The sequence below is a fragment of the Archocentrus centrarchus genome, chromosome 10 (assembly GCF_007364275.1).
Source record: "Archocentrus centrarchus isolate MPI-CPG fArcCen1 chromosome 10, fArcCen1, whole genome shotgun sequence".
NCBI lineage: Eukaryota > Metazoa > Chordata > Actinopteri > Cichliformes > Cichlidae > Archocentrus > Archocentrus centrarchus.
The window spans coordinates 17,376,562-17,396,051 of NC_044355.1; the positions used below are offsets into that span (position 1 = coordinate 17,376,562).

At 42.6% G+C, this 19,490-nt stretch overlaps 2 protein-coding genes across 3 annotated transcripts; both read right to left on the reverse strand.

Annotated features, from left to right (window-relative positions):
• Positions 1-61: 61 nt before the first annotated feature.
• Positions 62-3,712, reverse strand: LOC115786525 (membrane-spanning 4-domains subfamily A member 4D-like). 2 transcript variants are annotated; one of them, XM_030738709.1, is made up of 7 exons: positions 3,625-3,712; positions 3,279-3,431; positions 3,055-3,165; positions 1,821-1,877; positions 1,627-1,719; positions 1,432-1,446; positions 62-1,211 (listed from the first exon to the last, which is right to left on the reverse strand). In XM_030738709.1, the coding sequence occupies exons 2-7, from the start codon at positions 3,402-3,404 to the stop codon at positions 1,161-1,163; spliced, it is 453 nt and encodes a 150-aa protein (XP_030594569.1). In that variant the 5' UTR covers positions 3,405-3,431; positions 3,625-3,712; the 3' UTR covers positions 62-1,160. The 2 variants fall into 2 exon arrangements, with proteins under 2 accessions (XP_030594569.1, XP_030594568.1); XM_030738708.1 differs by having other exon boundaries at positions 1,432-1,545.
• An 8,545-nt stretch (positions 3,713-12,257) lies between these two features.
• Positions 12,258-18,055, reverse strand: tmco6 (transmembrane and coiled-coil domains 6). Its single transcript, XM_030739595.1, has 13 exons — positions 17,863-18,055; positions 16,176-16,282; positions 15,980-16,092; positions 15,701-15,884; positions 15,498-15,602; positions 15,228-15,319; positions 14,953-15,069; positions 14,755-14,869; positions 13,913-14,093; positions 13,637-13,731; positions 13,375-13,539; positions 13,165-13,299; positions 12,258-13,091 (listed from the first exon to the last, which is right to left on the reverse strand). The coding sequence occupies exons 1-13, from the start codon at positions 17,987-17,989 to the stop codon at positions 13,068-13,070; spliced, it is 1,560 nt and encodes a 519-aa protein (XP_030595455.1). The 5' UTR covers positions 17,990-18,055; the 3' UTR covers positions 12,258-13,067.
• Between the last annotated feature and the right edge of the window lie 1,435 nt (positions 18,056-19,490).

A 19,490-nucleotide genomic window follows, 5' to 3' on the forward strand; every position in this document is an offset into this window, starting at 1 on the left:
TTTCTCTTAATGGGTTTTACCACCACCACTGGGGACTAAATTCCTTGCACATATAGTAAAGCAGCTATTCCTGTTTTTATCATAACTAAAGTAATTTTTGACACATCACCAGAGTTCATCCAAGTTTGCTTTACTCTTAATGCCAACCTCAACAGGTTTTAGCCTCTTCTTTGAAGAACACTGATACAGAATACAGATACATACACATTTTAAAGACCTGTAGTACTATTCACAGGCATCGTACTGACCTGTAACCAAAACTCAGACCTGACTGACTCAAGCAGTCACAATAAGCCATACTGTGAAAAGCCTTCAGCTAGACATACAGTACTGAGTACAAAGTTTAGTGATAGTCTAAAATGAATAAGATTAATAATAATGCAGATATAATTAGATGCAAAAGTTTGGGCATCTCCGAAAAGATGACAGTCTTGTCTTTATCATACATAATACACATGGTTTCCAAGTTAATAAAGCTCTAGCAAGGAGGCAAATTGTCAGACATTAACAATAAAAAGGGAATTTCTAACAAATATCTGTTTTTATAAAAACTGTAATGCTCCATTACAAAAAGAGAAAAAGTTCATTTTAAAGTCTGATTTCTGCAGATTTTCCTGGAATTCCTCAAACTGTGCAAACATTTGTAATGTAGATGGTAGCAAATGTTTACAGCACAGTGCTTTAAAGGCTTCCAGAAAATGTCCATAACATCACATAAATTAAAAATTTTTATGGTTGGACTCCTTTTTTTTTTTGGTTCTTTGCCAGTGTCATAAAACATCAACATTACCACCAGATACTGTCCTAGTTTTGGCACTTATAGCAAAGTTATGGCACTAACAAATGTTGAGTGGCTCCAATGTCACCCAAAGACAAGACATATGGCGTCTTGCTTGGGTCAAAACATTGAGTCAATGTGGTCCATAAGAGATACAGAGATGTGCAGCAGGGACACATTAGGGATGCTCGACAGATTAGTGTTTATGTTCCCATAAGTTCTAAATTAGCTTTCTCACAGAGATGACAGAAATTACTTTTGTTCCAAAAGAAGCATCACAAAAGAACAACTAACTATTTACATGTGATTATGCTGTCTTTGAAGGTTACTTGCAGTAAGAACAGTGTCACATATCGTAGAGGAATACTTGAAAAGGTTGACCTCAGTTTGATGTTGTTTCACTTCTTGGTAGTGGAATTTGCTGGAGGATGATCTGTAACGAACATGAAGGTGGAAGAAAATAAAATGGTGATTGACCAAAGCTGATAATTGCTACCCTTCAACCGATGTCTCTGTGACAAATTACATCTGCTTTTTGGAGTATTTTTGGTTATTTAGACCACATTTTAACAGCTTTTTTTAAAGCATGTTTTTTTTTTTTTTTTGTAATAAACATGAGGTTTGTATGTAAGTAATAATAAACATGGTATTACCTGGGTTTGTGTGGACTTCAGTGCAAAACGTGCGACAGTAGTTAAGAAAATGAGAATCAGTGACACGCAAAAAGAGGATATGAACAAAATGGCCTCAATACCAAGCAGCTCGATCTGCAGTGACAGAAAGTGAGAAACTGAAAACGTGTGCTGTATGTCACACATTTAGTTAAAAACATATCTGCTGTAACTCACCCAGTTAAACCGAATTAAGAGGGGAATCCTGTAAAGCATAGAGATAATGATTCCAAAGATGGAAACCACATAGATGGCCAAACACACGGTCACCTGGGAAAGATGAGGTAATCAAAATGACCACTGAATTAGGAAAGAGGATATAAATAGGGTTAAAAAAAAAATCACAAATAGGAAATAAAATCAGGACATACCATCTTCTTGGAAGGATGCAACTCAGTGTAGATGGACAGGATTCCACAGGCAAGAAACTAATGAACACACAATCACAACAAACAATGTTGTCTGACATTAACACAAAGTGTTGTGACTTATTCAGTCTGATTCTATGGAAACTTGTTTCCACCACTCAGGGGAAGCCACCTATACATCAAAATTTCAGATTATTATCTTTGAGTGTTATTAGTTCAAGTATTATTTCAAGTCACAGTGCTTAAAAAAATGTATTAGGCCACCACCCGATGTAAGGTTAATACCACAGCTGATTTAAATTAAAAGCATCCTCAATGACCAAAATCCTTTTTTATGTTTCTGTAATGGTGAATCCACCACTATGTTCAAGCTCTTTAATCAAAATGATATTTTTAATGCTAAAATGTAATTATTGTCGTTATCCATAAATTTTCAAATTTACTGTTTAAAAAAAGCAGTTTTGACTTATCCAGCCATAAATCAAAATCTTGAGATAATAACCCAGAATTTTGGCTTATGAATGGCATTTTATTTATTTATTTTTTCAGTGAGGGAAACATGTTTCTATATTATTAACGTAATGTTAAAAATAAATAAATAAAGCAGCTGTTTGATTAAGCATTCACAGTAATGCTCCTCCATAGCTTAAAGCTGATTTTAATGTAACAAGTTAGTCAGAATATAAGACACGGATGGATTTTTACTAGTGATGACAATTTGACTGATATTATTTTCACCTTGTTAGTCTGTGTGAGCGCATCTTGCAGGTGGGTCTTCATGGCAAACACTTACGGTAACAGGAACTACTAGAAAAACTAGTTTGCTGCTGTTTATACATCTGTCTTTCTGTCTGTGGATAGATTTGGTTTACACCATAGCATTGTAACTGTGCCATGAAACTTCATTTTGAGATCAAATTTTTTCACTTAATTAATTTCCCATCTGATGCAACTTCACAGCTACTGGCTTCCTTTTCTTTTTACATTGTGAATGTGTCTGTCTGTGTGCCATAATGGCAAAATGTGTTCCTGGTGTCACTGAGAAATATTGATGCTCTCATCTAACTCTGACTAAATATCTGGTTTCTCAAAATAAGAGGCATTGGAGCAGCTCTCAAATTTCATTTTTAACTGTTTCTACATAAAAGATGCAAAATATCACTGAAGATGTAACCAATTAAGCTCAATCCTTTTCAGTTCTCAGTATGTCACTGCTAGCTAGTAAAATGTTATGTACCAGAGCTCCCTGCCAAAAGGGAATGTATATTCCATTAGAGGATGCCGTATTTTGGCCGGCCAGTTGAAATCCCATTAACAGCTCAGCACAGCCAAAGATCAGAACGACAATCTGGGAAGGAGAAGAGGAAGGATGGATATCAGCATCTACAGTTGCATCACAGTTTATAGCTGTACTTGTGTGTAACTCTGCTTATTTACTACTTGGCTTATGAGACGCTTTACCCCAAGACTTCTGGGCTCCTTTTGGACAAAGCGATGCAGAGGCTTGTTGGAGAGCAGCACATTGCTGTCTGTCCCCTGATCCCCATTTGTTCTCTCCTGTCTAGTTGTTGACTCAGTGCCCTCCATTTCCAGGAAACAATATAGAGTACTTGACTATGGGTGGAAAGAACAAGACTTTATAGAACCAGATGCTCACCCCCCCACCCCCTCGCCCCCTCGACAGCACACAAACATGAGAGTCTACTAGTCAGATTGTTAGGGGGTAGAATAGCTGTGGTGTAGCAGAATTCATTTAAATGCCCGCTGCATGCAAGATTTTAAAAGCAGTCCGTAAAAAGGGACTCACCTCGTCTTTTTTTCATGCAGAAAAAGCAGAGTGAAAGATAACGGGAAGGGAATGCTGTGGGTGAAAAGAGGAAGTGTCGCAATTTGAGATTTCTTTTTTTTTTTCCCACTAAAGGGAGGAGCTAAAGACTGTTTGGAAGTTACAGACTGAGACTGTTCCTCAGCACAGTGTGTCCAAGTCACTCAGTTGAATAATTGAATTTGGCTTGTACATGGGCTCATAGAAAATGTACTTGATGGGTGCAAAAGAGCACTGCTTCAAAGCATGTAATTGGAGGCCTTGAATGGTTTGTTTGGTACGCTTATTGTAAGTGGAGAGACACTAATTTGCTTTGCTATGTTAGTAATTGTTTGTGTCCTCATGATTGTGTCAGGGTGCCATTAAATGCCAGCAGGTGTTTAATTTATGTGTGGGTGCATAATCCCCTGTTAGGAATAGCAGTGCCGCCCCTTTGGGTTGGTTCAGTTCTTCATGTCTTTTTGTAGTGTTGAGGTGACCATGGTTGGAGAATTTGCTCCAACCATGGTCACATTATTTGGTCACTTTATTTTTGCACAACTGGGTTTTGGTGGTTACGTGCCCACACACCACTGGTACTGCGAGAAGACTAGGTTGAGTTTGTGTCAGGCAAGACTTCATAAGTAGGTCATATATTAGAGATACTGGTGAGATGGTCACTTGTTGAAATTGTATTGGTTAGTTACAGGCTGCCAACAGGTCATCTAGACTGCCTTGTGATTAGTAGCAAATGTTGTATAATGGCATGTTACTTTCCAGCTTCATCTCATTTTCCATTTTAATTTCATTTTTTTTGGCAAAAAGGTTTCTGAGGGTGTGGTGACATGGTCAAAACAGTGATGGGTGGCAAGTATCAGATTAGTCTTGTCATTGTTAATAGTTCATTGATTGAAACCAGGTGATTTATGGGTTTCCAGCTGGCAAAAAGTCAACAGCTATGTTTGTGTTTTTAATGTGTGGTAGAGCCTATTATGCTTAATTTGAGATTGGACTGGTGTTACGACCCCATTCTTATGGAAGGGGTTTGTGTGTGTGTGTGTGTGTGTGTGTGTGTGTGTGTGTGTGTGTGTGTGTGTGTGTGTGTGTGTGTGTGAGACCCTTTGCCTTGGCCAGCACCTGCTTTTCCCCTGTTTGTCCTTCAGTATTGTTGTGCAAGTTTCTGGTAAGTGGAGTTAATCAGATATAACTGGGCAACTGGCCAACCTTCATGGAGCATTGAAGAGCTTGCAGTCTGTCTTTGCTTGTTTTCTAGACATGCAGCATCATGTTATTTGTTTGACTGACTTTGACTTAGTTATTTTAGGTTTTACACTACATAATACCACACATTTAACATTCAAACACTCATCCTGCTGACACAGAGTGAGCACTAACTAATACCTTATTATTTTTTTGGTTAACAAATTGGTAAATTTTGGTCAAAGCTGTGTCTCTCCTGTTATTTGTCATGGCTCAGGAGCTGGAGAGTTACAAATTTGCACCTTTTGTGCTGCTCTTATTGGTCATCCATATCACAGATGAACATCCCAAAACTTTTCACAATTAATGTAATAACTGTTTCTCGCTAAAACGAAACAGAAAATATTCTAAAGAAAGCAGCAGCCATGTTTCTTGTAACTCAAAACTGTATGTATGACAACATAGTAATCTCAGATCATGCACTGTGCTGTCTTATCTACAGTGATGAGAATCTAACCAGGGACCCCCCCTAGATACAGATTTCAACACAAATGGCTGCAGGATGAGGATTGTGTCAAATATATTGGTTTACAGATTGACGAGTTCTTTCAGTTAAATAGGAATCAAACAACAGCCTGCATTAGATGGGATGCCTTCAAAGCATTTCTTAGAGGACACATTATTAGCTACACAGGCAACAAATCCAAGACCGCCAAGATTAATAGGCTGCATCTGGAAAAAAAAATAAAGATCACTCAGGAGAGGGTTTTCCAAACAAATGATACAGAGTTGAAAAAAAAAACTGCTGCTCTTAAGAGCAGAATACGATAAACACTCCAGTTTCAGAGCTGCATCCAGTCTCTTATGACTAAAACAATCATTTTATGAACAGGGGGATAAACCTGGAAAACTTTTAGCCTGGCAAATCAAACAGCTTGAAACAACATCAGTTACATCAATTGTAACACAGGATAAAACTTGGGATATTAAATATGCTTTTAAAGACTACTATCAGAAATTATATGACACCCAAGGAAACTTAGACCAAATGGAATTAGATAAGTTTTTGTATGGGCTAAATATCTCAGTTATCTCAGATGATAGTTGGGTTGATTTAAATTTAGGAATAAATAAAGAGGAAATAGCACAGGCTACTGATGAAATGAGCTCTGGTAAGCAAGCAGGACCTGATCGTATCCCCATCGACCTTGATAAAAAATTTAAGGATAAATTACTGTCACCTCTTTTAGATATGCTTATTGGGTCAGTCAAAAAAGGCATTCTGCCTCCCTCCATGAATCAGGCTCTAATTATTTTGCTACCAAAGCCCAGTAAACCCCCTAATAAGTGTGAAAACCTGAGACCTATTAGTTTACTCAATTCCAATCTCAAAATCATCTGTAAACTAATTGAAAAACGGTTGCAAAAAATACTGCCAGATAAATTAAATATGGATCAGAATGGGTTTATCATTGGGAGGCAAGGATACCACAATATTAGAAGGGTTCTGAATATTATTTGGTCCAAAAAGAATGCAGCTCTCCTTTCACTGGATGCAGAAAAGGCTTTTGATACGGTCGAATGGCCTTATCTTTTCAATATTCTGGACAGGTTGGGTTGTGGAAGCATCCATCCATCCATCCATTTTCTTCCGCTTATCCGGGGCCGGGTCGCGGGGGCAGAAGCCTAAGCAGAGAAGCCCAAGCTTCCCTCTCCCCAGCCACCTCCTCCAGCTCATCCGGAGGGACCCCAAGGCGTTCCCAGGCCAGCCGAGATACATAATCTCTCCAGCGTGTCCTGGGTCTACCACGGGGCCTCTTCCCGGTGGGACATGCCCGGAACACCTCACCCAGGAGGCGGCCAGGAGGCATCCTAATCAGATGCCCGAGCCACCTCAACTGGCTCCTTTCGATGTGGAGGAGCAGCGGCTCTACTCTGAGCCCCTCCCGGATGGCCGCACTCCTCACCTTATCTCTAAGGGAGAGGCCAGCCACCCTTCGAAGGAAACTCATTTCTGCCGCTTGTATTCGCGATCTTATTCTTTCGGTCACTACCCAAAGCTCGTGACCATAGGTGAGGGTAGGAACGTAGATCGACCGGTAAATCGAGAGCTTCGCTTTTACGCTAAGCTCCCTCTTCACCACGACGGACCGGTGCAGCGTCCGCATCACTGCAGAAGCAGCCCCGATCCGCCTGTCGATCTCCCGTTCCCTTCGCCCATCACTCGTGAACAAGACCCCGAGATACTTAAACTCCTCCACTTGAGGCAAGAACTCGTTCCTGAGCCGGAGATGGCACTCCACCCTTTTCCGGCTGAGGACCATGGCCTCAGACTTAGAGGTGCTGATTCTCATGCCAGCCGCTTCACACTCGGCTGCGAACCGTTCCACTGCGAGCTGGAGGCCCCCCCCTGATGAAGCCAACAGAACCGCATCATCTGCAAAAAGCAGAGATGAGACTCTGAGGCCACCAAGGAAGAAGCCTTCCGCCACCTGGCTACGCCTAGAAATTCTGTCCATAAAAATTATGAACAGAATCGGTGACAAAGGGCAGCCCTGACGGAGTCCAACACCCACAGGAAACAAATCCGACTTATTACCGGCTATACGGACCAAGCTCTCACTGTGGTTGTACAAGGACTGAATGGCCCGCAACAATGGGCCAGACACCCCATACTCCCGCAGAACCTCCCAAAGAACACCCCGAGGAACACGGTCGAATGCCTTCTCCAAGTCCACAAAGCACATGTAGACTGGTTGGGTAAACTCCCACGCACACTCGAATATCCTTGAGAGGATAAAGAGCTGGTCCAGCGTTCCACGACCAGGACGAAAACCGCATTGTTCCTCCTGAATCCGAGGTTCGACTAACGGACGCACCCTCCTTTCCAGCACCCTGGCATAGACCTTACCGGGGAGGCTGAGGAGTGTGATCCCCCGAAAGTTGGAGCACACCCTCCGGTCTCCCTTCTTAAAGATGGGGACCACCACCCCGGTCTGCCAATCCAATGGCACTGCCCCAGATCTCCACGCGATGTTGCAGAGGCGTGTCAACCAAGACAGCCCTACAACATCCAGAGCCTTCAGGAACTCAGGGCGAATCTCGTCCACCCCAGGGGCTCTGCCACCAAGGAGTTGTTTAACTACCTCAGTGACCTCACCCCCAGTGATGGTCAAGTCATCCCCCTCATCCCCAGACTCTGCTTCCACTACAGAAGGTGTGTCAGTGGGATTCAGAAGGTCCTCGAAGTATTCCTTCCACCGTCCGACTATAGCCTCAGTTGAAGTCAGCAGCGCCCCCCCCGCACTATAAACAGTGTGAGTGAAGCACTGCTTTCCCCTCCTGAGTCGCCTGACGGTTTGCCAGAATCGCTTCGATGCCGTCCGAAAGTCTTTTTCCATAGCCTCACCGAACTCCTCCCACACCCGAGTTTTTGCTTTGGCCACTACCCGAGCTGCATTCCGCTTGGCCTGTCGATACCTGTCAGCTGCCTCCGGAGTCCCACAGGCTAACCAAGCCCGATAGGACTCTTTCTTCAGCTTGATGGCTCCCTTCACCTCCGGTGACCACCATCTGGTTCGGGGGTTACCACCACGACAGGCACCAACCACCTTGCAGCCACAGCTCTGAGCAGCAGCCTCAACAATGGAGGTGCGGAACATGGTCCATTCGGACTCAATGTCCTCAGCCTCCCTCGGAATGCTGTCGAAGTTCTGCCGGAGGTGGGAGTTGAAGATCTCCCGGACTGGGGCTTCTGCCAGGCGTTCCCAGCGCACCCTCACAATACGTTTAGGTGTGCCAGGTCTGTCCAGCATCTTCCCCCGCCACCTGATCCAACTCACCACCAGGTGGTGATCAGTTGACAGCTCAGCTCCTCTCTTCACCCGAGTGTCCAGAACATACGGCCGCAGATCTGATGATACGATTACAAAATCGATCATCGACCTGCGACCTAGGGTGTCCTGGTGCCATGTGCACTTATGGACATCCTTGTGTTCGAACACGGTGTTTGTTATGGACAAACTGTGGTTTGCACAGAAGTCCAATAACAAAACACCATTCGGGTTCAGATCGGGCAGGCCGTTCCTCCCAATCACGCCCCTCCAGGTCTCACTGTCATTGCCCACGTGAGCGTTGAAGTCTCCCAGCAAGACTATGGAGTAACCAGATGGAGCACTCTCCAGCACCCCACCCAGCAACTCCAAAAAGGGTGGGTACCCTGAACTGTCATTCGGCGTATAAGCGCAAACAACAGTCAGGACCCGTTCCCCAGCCCGAAGGCGCAGGGAAACTACCCTCTCGTCCACCGGTGAAAACTCCGACGTACAGGCAGCAAGCCGGGGGGATACAAGAATACCCACCCCAGCTCGCCGCCTCTCACCGAGGGCAACTCCAGACTGGAACAGAGTCCAGCCCTTCTCCAGGAGACTGGTTCCAGAGCCCAGGCCATGCGTTGAGGTGAGCCCAACTATGTCTAGCTGGTATCTCTCAACCTCACGCACTAGCTCAGGCTCCTTCCCCACCAGAGAGGTGACATTCCATGTCCCAACAGCCAGTTTCGATAGCCGGGGATCGGTCCGCCAGGGCCTCCGCCCTCGGCCACCGCCCGACACACATTGCACCCGACCCCTACGACACCTCCTGCGGGTGGTGGGCCTGCAGGAGGGCGGGCCCATGTAACCTCTTCGGGCTGCGCCCGGCCAAGCACCACGGGCTAATGCCTGGCCACCAGACGCTCTCCCTCGAGCTCCCTCCCCAGGCCTGGCTCCAGGGTGGGGCCCCGGTAACCCTATCCCGGGCAGGGTAAACTGTTCCCTTGTTTTTTCACTCATAAGGGTCTTCTGAACCGCTCTTTGTCTGGACCCTCACCCAGGACCAGTTTGCCATGGGAGACCCTGCCAGGGGGACAAGCCCCCAGACAACATAGCTCCTGGGATCACTGGGACACACAAACCCCTCCACCACGATAAGGTGGCGATTCACGGAGGAGGGTTGTGGAAGCAACTTTATTAAATGGGTAAAAATATTAGAATAGAAATGCATGCTCACCTGAGTGAGTTATTATATAATAATCCAATTATTATATAATAATCCAACAGCAGAAATTGTAACAAACAAAATACTTTCAAAGCCAATTAAAATCAAAAAGGGCTGTCCTCAGGGATGTCCACTCTCTCCCTGAACACAAAGTCATTTTGTTCTTGTCAGATCTTGTCAAGAAGTCGGTTCCAGCAGTAATGAAAGTGATCCATGAATTTGGGAAAGTCTCAGGCTATAAAGTAAATAATGCTAAATCTTCTATTTTGCTATTAAATATAGATAAAGGACTAATCCCATCAGGGAGATTATGCAATTTAAAGTAGTGAAAAATTTTGACTATTTAGGTGTTCAGATTTTCCCAGAACTGTAACAGGTTGTCAAATCCAACTACGAACACCTAATGAAAACAATAACTGCTTCAATTAATAATTGAACAACCCTGACTATATCCATAATGGGAAGAACTAATGTCCTGAAAATGAGTATACTACCAAAGTTACTATACCTCTTTCAAAGTATTCCCTTACCACCTCCTCTTGAACTATTTATCTGGCTTATAAAAAAACATTTTGGGCTTTATGTGGAATAATGGAAAGCCTAGGCTACGCCTCTCCCTACTTTATCTACCATTCAACAGAGGGGGGTTAAAGTGCCCCAACTTCAAATTATACTACTGGGCCACACAATTAATGACTATCATGCTTTATTTTGCAGACAAAGATAATCCACACTGGGTAGAAATGGAGTCCCACAATTTAAAATTAGCCCTTCCTTTATTTATATACTCTGACACAGCAAAAAAAAAAAAAAATTACAGAAACAAACCACAAATCTTATTCTGAAAAACATGATTAAAGTCTGGCACGATGAAATTACCTCATGGAGCCAAATAGTTTGTCACAATTTAGTCCAATATGGTGCAATCAGTGGTTTACTCCAGGAAGGGGAGATGGCACATTCAAGCTATGGGTATTGGTAGGATTAAAAAAGATTGGTGACCTTTACCCATCAAATTCTGATATATTTTTGTCTTTTGGAGAACAACAATCTAAGTTTAGGCTTGACAAAAACCATTATTTTAAATTTCTTCAATTGAGAAGTTTTGTCAAACCAAATCACAATAATCTTTACAAGCCTCCACTTACACCACTTGAAAAATTAAAGACTAGGAACAAATCAAGAAAGGGCATTATTTCAGTCTTTTATAAAGTGCTGATTTCTAATTCACCAGAGAATTCAAGTAATAAGCTCACGAACTGGAATTTGGACCTATCATCAACTATCAGTGAACAGGATTGGGAAAGGGCCTATGCTAAAATCCATAAAAATGTCCATAAATAGCCGTCTTAGAATATTACAATCTGGGTCTGGGCCTTGTGCCTTGCCTCCTGGCCGCTCCTTGCTGGTTGCCTCCTCCCCCCTACCCCCCTGGGATGGGGGTGCCTCGCGGTTCCTGGGTGGGGCTGGGTGTTCTGGCGTGGGTGCTGGCCTGCCCCCCTTGGGGGTGCGGTGCGGGGCTGCGTTGGCTTCTTCGGCGTGGGGGGGGGCTCTGTGGAGGGTCGGGCGGTCCTTGGGTGCCGTGGGCCCGGGAGCCCTGCCGCCGGCCAGTGCAGGGGGCTGGCCGCTGGGGGGGCTGGCTTCTCATCGCCTTGGGTTCCCTGGAGCCCTCGCTCCTCGACTGGGGGGGCTCCGTCTGAGACCACCCTCTCCCGTCTGCTGGGGTAGGTGTGCGGTTGTCTTTGGACGGAGTGGCCGGGGGTCTTCCTGGCTCTTGGTGGGCTGCTGGTGGCCTGGGGTTCCGGGGGCTTTCCGTACCTGCCTCTGGCTTCTGATGGGTGGAGCTGCAGCGTTTTGCCCTCATTGGTAAGTACGTTCCATGACACAGACACAAACATGACACAGACACAAACGCCCACTCAATCACAACTCAACAAAATTGTTGGTGTGCGTAACATGCTTTGTTAGTTTTGTTTTTCACACACAAATTTATTTTTGCAAGTATTGATAGTATTTTTTTATATGTTAAAGTGATGAAGTATCTGATTAATAGACTTGTGCTCTTTCCCCTTTTTTTTTTTGCTCCCTTTCTCTCTCCCTTTTTCTTCTCTTTATTTTCCTCTTCTTCAGCCTGTCAGCTCTGGCTGTTACATAGTATGTGGAAAAATAACTCAGATAAATAAAATAAAGGGTTAAAACATCAACAAGAAGAGCCTATTGAGAACCTATAGAGCTCATCTTGAAATAGCAAATATGTTTGGCACAACAACGCATTCAGATCACAGTTCTGCTTGCAAGATCTACCAGACATGACAGGCTTTAAAAAAAAAAAAAAAAAAAAAAAAAAAAAAAAAAAAAAAAAAGAATATTACAATTTAAATGGCTAATGTGGGTGTATGTTATGCCTGTGCATTTAAATAATTCAATAATAACATTCCAGGGACTTTAATACACTGCATGTGGGAATGTAGACAAATCCATTTATTTTGGAAGGAGATGAGAGATACAGTTGAATAAATTCTCTCAAAGCACATTTCACTGGATCCTAAATTGTTCCTATTAGCTTTACACCCTGAAAAAAAATGTATTGCTTTGGCTTGGAAGAATGTCAACACACCCAGCGCCATTCAGTTGTTAATGCTGATGTCGTCTAATTTGCCACTGGAAACAATAGTATAGATTAGGAAATCCAAACAACATCTTTTTGAGAAAATCTGGGGTGCTTTCATAAACTTTATAAAGAACTTAGATGTGTCAGAGGGCTTGTTAGACTATTGATTTGCTGGAACCTGCAGTACTTTATTCTGGACAGACATGTACAATTGTATTTAAATCTGTTTGAAAATGTTTAATCACCCCTGTTGTTTTGAGAAGCTGTGTGTGGTTTTTTTTGGGGGTGGGGGGTTTACTTAACTTTTTTACTTAGCTTTTCATTTTTCTCTTTTTTCATTAGTATTAGTCCCAAAGGGGGCTAATAGTTCTAAATTACTCACATGTTATGATTATAAAAGAAGCCTTTTTAGACTGGTACATGATTGTATTTCCAAAGTGAAAAAATGACAATAAATAAAAATATTTTGGTAAAAATATACATTCCTTCAAATACAAAAGCGTCTTGCAGCGTCACTACAGTATCTACAGTAACAAAATGTAAACACGCTACTCTCTATCCTCAGGTGTGCCCTCCTAACACAAGTCTTTTTGTTGATTCAGGGATCTTGAATATTGTCCACCTGCAAGAGAACAACTCACATCAGTCATTTTAACTCTAACTACAGATTCAATAAAGACTGCAAAAGAAGTTACCCTCAAATGCTGCTGGTAGGACAGGAAGTGCTTCTCCAGGAGGTATGTGGACCTTTGTCTCATCTCTGCTGCACCATTGTACTGAATGGCTTCTAACAGTGAAAGGCCACCCAGCCTCACAAACTCCTCTGCCACCTGAGAAAGAATCCCTCATCATCCAACAGCTCAGCAATCATTACAGAGTTTAGTTTCACTACTAACCTTGCTTACCATTGGACTGTTGACTATCATCATGAACAGGACGTCCAGACTTAGAACGACCATTTCCTGGTCAGCCATTTTAAGCGTGGCACAGAGCGCGGGCAGTAATCCAAGCTGCACTAGCTGGACACAGAACTTTTTCTTGTGGGCAATATTAGCCAGAATCCTGAGAATCTAAGTGTAACAAGCAAACAAAAACCAAAATTTAAACAAAACTCTCAACATTTGCTGCTGCAAAGTGTATCAAAGTTTGGCTTTAAGCTGCACTAACCATAGTATTAATGCCTTGAGAGAATGGCAGAAGTTGGATCAGTCCTGGGACCAAGTTTAGAGTCAAGAGGGCAGAGCAGAATTCAGTGGAGTGAGCTGCAATGTGGAGAGGCAAAAAACAACAGGACACATTACTGACAATAAAAAAAATACATCAAATCTCAGCTAATGAAAGCATGCACAATTATATTTCTAAAGTGTTCTATCAGTATTGATTAGGTGTAGTTCTGTGCGGCTGCGGTCACATTTCGTGATGACTAAAACAAGAGAGCCGGACCTGTGAGGTTGTTGAGGACCCAGACCGTCTCTCTGGCCAAGGCTGGCTGGGAGTGCAGGTAGGCTTGAGCAAGCGCACACAGAGAAACCACCAGATGAACATCACTCAGGTGAGCATGCAGGTCTTCCACAGGGCAGGAGGACGAGAGGTTTCCCACGCACCTCAACAGAGGCCAGACGAGCTGGAGAAGAAACATTAAAACTTTCTGTGATCAGTTAAAAATCTAAAATTGTTATTTTTACTTTGATATGAAACTTAGACTTATTTACTATATCGCTGTTTTAGATTTGACACTTGCCTTTCAGCACACACACACACACACACACACACACACACACACACACACACACACACACACACACACACACACACACACACTTTGTAATTCCTTTCAATTCTTTTGGAGGCAGTTAAGCATGATAATTATGCCACATTATTATTTTACTAATAAGTAACAACTGCTGAATTTGAGCAATGCACCCCCCCCCCCCCCCCCCCCCAAAAAAAAAATATATTAAAGATGCTTCTTTTTGATGATTTCAGTCTTTCTGAATAAGATTTCACATAAATGTAGCCAATGAATGATGCTTTTCAGCAGGAAAATCTCTGGTGATGAAGCTACTGTACTTTGAACACAACATTCAAAAAGGCCACGCAGCCAAATTAGCACCATAAATATCTGCAATTTTGAATGTTTTTGAGTGTGATGGTCATATTTAAAATATATGCTTGAATAATGAGAAATAAATATGAAAAATTACAGTATTATTTGTTTAATTAAAAGTTTTTTTGAAAAAGAATCTTAAAATTAAACACTATATTTGATCAGTTCATTTCATTACCAGCTCAAGTCCTTCTTCTGTGTTTCCCTCAGTCATAGCACCACCTAGTGACACTAACAGGGAGCTGCACTGTGACAAAGCATGCTGAGCCAGCAGCTCTTTGTTATCTTCGGTGCTGATAAAAGCAGAAAAGAGATGAAGCAATTATGCACAAATCAGCAAATTGAACAAACTTTGGACATTTGCTGAGATTTTCACCTGCATATGAGGTAATGAAGACACCACGCACACTCTATGGCAGGAGCCAGGCCGAACTGTGGGTCAGAGGTGAGGACAGATAACAAGTGTGAAGGTAAGCTAGACTTCAGGACCATCCTGCAGACACAGAGGAAGACAATTACACAATAAACAACAGGGAGAAATGTGAGAATTGCCTCACAGAAAAAACAAAAACAAAACTATTTCTACATTTTCTATGAGACCAGGAATGCAGAGACTGAAGAGGTGAAGCGGTGCATTCTTGACATACTTACGGGATTATCTTCTCGGCTGCATCTGTGGTCTGGAGAAGCTGAGAGAGAGTGAATGCTGCAGCTTCCACTACTGCAAGGTTGTGTCGCTGGTTCTGGACAAATACACAAAAGCATGTTAGAAATTCATGTTAACAGGGTTACATGTAACGATAACACTGCATTCTGTCCACGAATTGCACATTTGAGTAGATTTTGACTCAGCTGCAAATATTCTACAAATTGGTTGCAAAGTCAGGATGTTAGTGTATAAAATGAGCCTTCATAGTTTACCTCCATACAGCTGGCCAGAGCCGGTATGATTCCCTGGGCCAGGAGGTTCTCTCTTATGACATCACTGTCTGAGCACAGGTTACCTAGTGTGTAAAGACACAGCTCCTGTGTGCATATAAACACACACGTGAAAAAAGTCAAAAATCCTCTGCCTTATTAGGTGATAACATGTCATGCACTGCCTGCCCTGAATGGGTACTCACTGTAAACTTGGTGCTTGGGCCAGACAGGTAAGTAAGCAGGTAAGGGGTAGCAGGAAGACAGGCTGGTGCCACGTTAGTGTGGGGAGAGTGCGACAGCTCATGAAGACACCGAACAGCCTGCAGGCGGCACTGAGTGTCAGAGCCAGTGAGGAGGCCGACCAGCAGATGCATACTGTTCTCGTGCCTGAAAGAAAAACACAGATGAACATAAGAAAGGGAGTTAAAGGTGAGAGCGGAATTTAAACTTTTCTGATGTGGTAACAGAAGCTACCGCCATACTTGATAAAGATGAGCTGTGATGACGGGTCGCGCAGAACTTTACTCAAGGCTTTTAGGTGGGCGTCCTTCTCTGGCCTGTTGTGTTGAAGTTTGTAGAGCAGACTAACAACATTCTGGGGAAATATGAGATTGGCAGGCCTGTTCAAATCTATCATTTTTCTGATACAAATCTTCTAACACAATGTCTGATACTTACATGCTGTCCTGGGGCTGTGTCCATGCTGACTTCTGGCTGCTCCTCATCTTCATTTAGCAGTAGTCTCTTGCTCACCAGCTGTCTGTCTCTGCGTGCCTGTCTCAGTGCTAAAGCATTCAGGCAGAGACATGTCACAACACTTTAACCTTCAGGCATCTGGGAGTACACTATCATACTTGGCTGTTCAGTATAAATATGCTCTACAAAACAACCCTCTGTCTGAGACAAAGCTAAGACGCAGTCAAGATGACCTGCTGAAGTTCAAACCAAGCATCAGAACAGGGAAGAAAGGTGATTTAAGCGACTTTGAATGTGGCATGATTGTTGGTTCCAGATGAGTTGGTCTGAATATTTCATACCATACCAACTTTATTTAGCACTTTAAAACAATCACAGCTGACACAAAGTGCTGTACATTAAAACACAAATAAATAAATAACAATTAAATCACACTTTCAGGTTAAAAAAACAAAAAACAAACAAACAAAAAAACCATACAGTTTAAAACTAGATCCCGCTGGAGTTGAAAGCCAAGGAAAAAAGTTGGATTTTAAGACTAACTTTAAAATTTCAGAAACTGCTGATCTAGCGAGGGTTTACAGAGAATGGTTGGAAAAAGAAAAAATATCCAGTGAGCAGCTGTTCTCTGGGTGAATCTGTTGATGCCAGAGGTCAGAGGAGAAAGGTGAGACTCATCCGAGCTAATAAGAAGTCAACAGCAACTCAAATAACTACTTGTTACAACCAAAGTACGCAGAAGAGCATCTCTGAACACACAACGTGTGAAACATTGAAGCAGCAGCAGAAGAACACACTGAGTGCCACTCCTGTCAGCTGTGAACCCATCTTCTGATGGCTGCTTCCAGCAGGATTTTACTACAATTACCACAATGTGACGTTTTGGGCACAACTGCCTTTCATTTTTTCATCTTTACATGGTTTGTTAGTCCGCCAACCAGGCTTTTATTTTTTTTGGATTGTCATGTTCTTGTTTCTATTTATGCTTCCAGCAGGATAACACACCATGTCATAAAACTCAAATCATGCCAAACTGGTTTCTGGAACATGAAAATGAGTTCACTGTACTCAAATGTGCTCCACAGTCACTCAGTCAAACAGAGCATCTTTGGGATGTGGTGTAATGGCTGATTTGCATCATGGATACAAACTCTATCATGTTAATATGGACCAAAACTTCTGAGGCATGCTTCCAGCATGTTGTTGAATCTATGCCATGAAGAATTAAGACAATTCTGAAGGCAAATGTGCATCCAACCTGGGTCTAGCAAGGTGTACCTAATAAAGTGTCCGGTGAGCTTAGTGGGGAGGTTTTGGAAACTGTTTGTGGGTTTATGTGGTATGTTTAGGTAAGCTGTTCACTAACCCACCTTTGACTATTACCACAGAAAATCCAGTAAAGAAATAATTTTTAAATAACGTGGAGTGAACGCAACGTCTCCTTCACATAACGATGACCAACGATTTGTAGTTCATCAGCCAGTGGACTCAGTTACTGAGTCAGGTTAGGGGAACTATACTGATAATATGAACGTTGCACCTACATTTACAGCCAGATGCCCAGTTTCCACGGGTACAGCCTAGTCACAGAGTAAACAGGAAAAAAAAGATCACCACTGAAAAAACGAGTTTTAGTTTAAGACTGTGCCTTAGTATTTAGCAGACACACCTCTCTCGTTCTCTCGCCTCTTCAGCCTGAGCTCCTCCGAGCTGCCACCCTGTCGACCAGCTTTGTGGCGAACTTTGTTTAACCTCCACATTTGATGGCCAGTAACTTGTAACTGTAGCACTTCCATGGCAGTTATTTATTACTGTATGGTTACAGAGTAGCTATGCTACGGGCAGTCTTCTTCTTTCTTGTTTAACGGCGGCTCATAAACGTCTTTTCGCTGCATTACCGCCACCTTCTGGACTGGTGTGGAACAGTTACTTCATCGATTCTCAACGCCGTCATACATAATGTTACGTGATTCATCGTTAGAGCTGTTTGGGCTTTGTTTGTCTTAGTGATCTTGCTAAATTTGTCTCAATGAGATCCCGGACACGTGTAAACATATACAGTACTGGGCAAAAGTCTTGAGCCACCTCTCATCTCTTTATATTTTGCCAGGAAAATGAGATATATGTGCAGCCATGTATTGAAACATGTGCAAACAAACATAGGCATACAGTGTTTAAGGCAAAAAAAAAAAAAAAAAAAAAAAGACCCCCCCCCCCCAAAAACAAACAAACAAACAAAACAAAACAAAACAGTTTTTTACAATTCTAACAAGATCTAAAGTCAATATTTAGTAAAACCACCTTTAATCTTACAGCCTGAACTCTCTGAGGCAGCTTTCTTGCAGATTCTTTAAGTAGTCTTCAGGAATAGTTCTCCAGGCATCTTGAAGGACATTGAAAGCTCTTTTTTAGATGTTGGCTGCCTTTTGTCTCATTCTCTGTCAAGATGATCCCACACTGCTTCAGTAATGTTGAGGTCCAGGGTCTGGTGAGGCCAATCAAATGAAAGTATTTCACTGTAGGTTTTTCTATCCAGGTGTGCTTTTACTGCAGTGTGTTTGGGATCATTGTCATGCTGAAAAATGAAGCAAGATGGTATTGCATAATAGATCAAAATCTGAAGTTACTTTTCTGTGTTCATGACTCCATCAATTTTGATAAATCTGCAACACTTTTGGCTGAAATGCAGCCCCAAACCATGACAGAGCCACAGCTGTTTTACAGATGTCTGTAGACACTCACTGTTGTACCTCTCTCTGTACATATAGATGATTTGATTCATCATTCCATCAGACCTGCTGTCATGAACTTTCAGTCCAATTCTTGTGTAATTTGGCATACCTCAGCCTTTCCATTTCCTTCCTTAAGAACAGCTTCTTGACAGCCACCCTTCCACTGAAACCAGGAGGCTTCAGCAAACAGGAGCTCATCTGAAGGGCCAGATGCATCTCTCAGGTCCTGTTTCAGGTCTTTTCTGGATTTTTTTTGTTTTTCTTAAAGACATGACTTTCACATACTGTTCATCTGCTGTTTTTTTTTTTTAGGCCTGCCACTTGTTCTTTTGTCCTCTACATCTCCAGTTTCCTCAAATTTTTTTTAAGGACACAGCACACCATGCATAGATACGCCATGTTTTCAGCTAATAGCTCTTTGGCAATCACCTTGTTTGTGTAAAAATGCAATTTTATGCCAGCTAAATTGTCATCTTTGGCATTTCTCACATATTCAACTAAATAAATGGCAAAACGTGGTGTGTTTTGGTGACAGGTGGCTAGTAACAAAGTGCCCAAAGATACA

Excerpts from the sequence above, each read along its gene's own strand:
- tmco6 (XM_030739595.1), bottom strand. The coding sequence starts at position 17,989 with ATGGAAGTGCTACAGTTACAAGTTACTGGCCATCAAATGTGGAGGTTA. Across the intron at positions 15,603-15,700 it reads GCCCAAGCACCAAGTTTACA|GAGCTGTGTCTTTACACACT; the intron begins GTGAGTACCCAT and ends ATATGCACACAG. Across the intron at positions 15,070-15,227 it reads GCAGCCGAGAAGATAATCCC|GATGGTCCTGAAGTCTAGCT; the intron begins GTAAGTATGTCA and ends CTGTGTCTGCAG.
- LOC115786525 (XM_030738708.1), bottom strand. The coding sequence starts at position 3,404 with ATGGAGGGCACTGAGTCAACAACTAGACAGGAGAGAACAAATGGGGAT. Across the intron at positions 3,166-3,278 it reads AGGAGCCCAGAAGTCTTGGG|ATTGTCGTTCTGATCTTTGG; the intron begins GTAAAGCGTCTC and ends TCTCCTTCCCAG. Across the intron at positions 1,546-1,626 it reads TCTTAATTCGGTTTAACTGG|ATCGAGCTGCTTGGTATTGA; the intron begins GTGAGTTACAGC and ends CTGTCACTGCAG.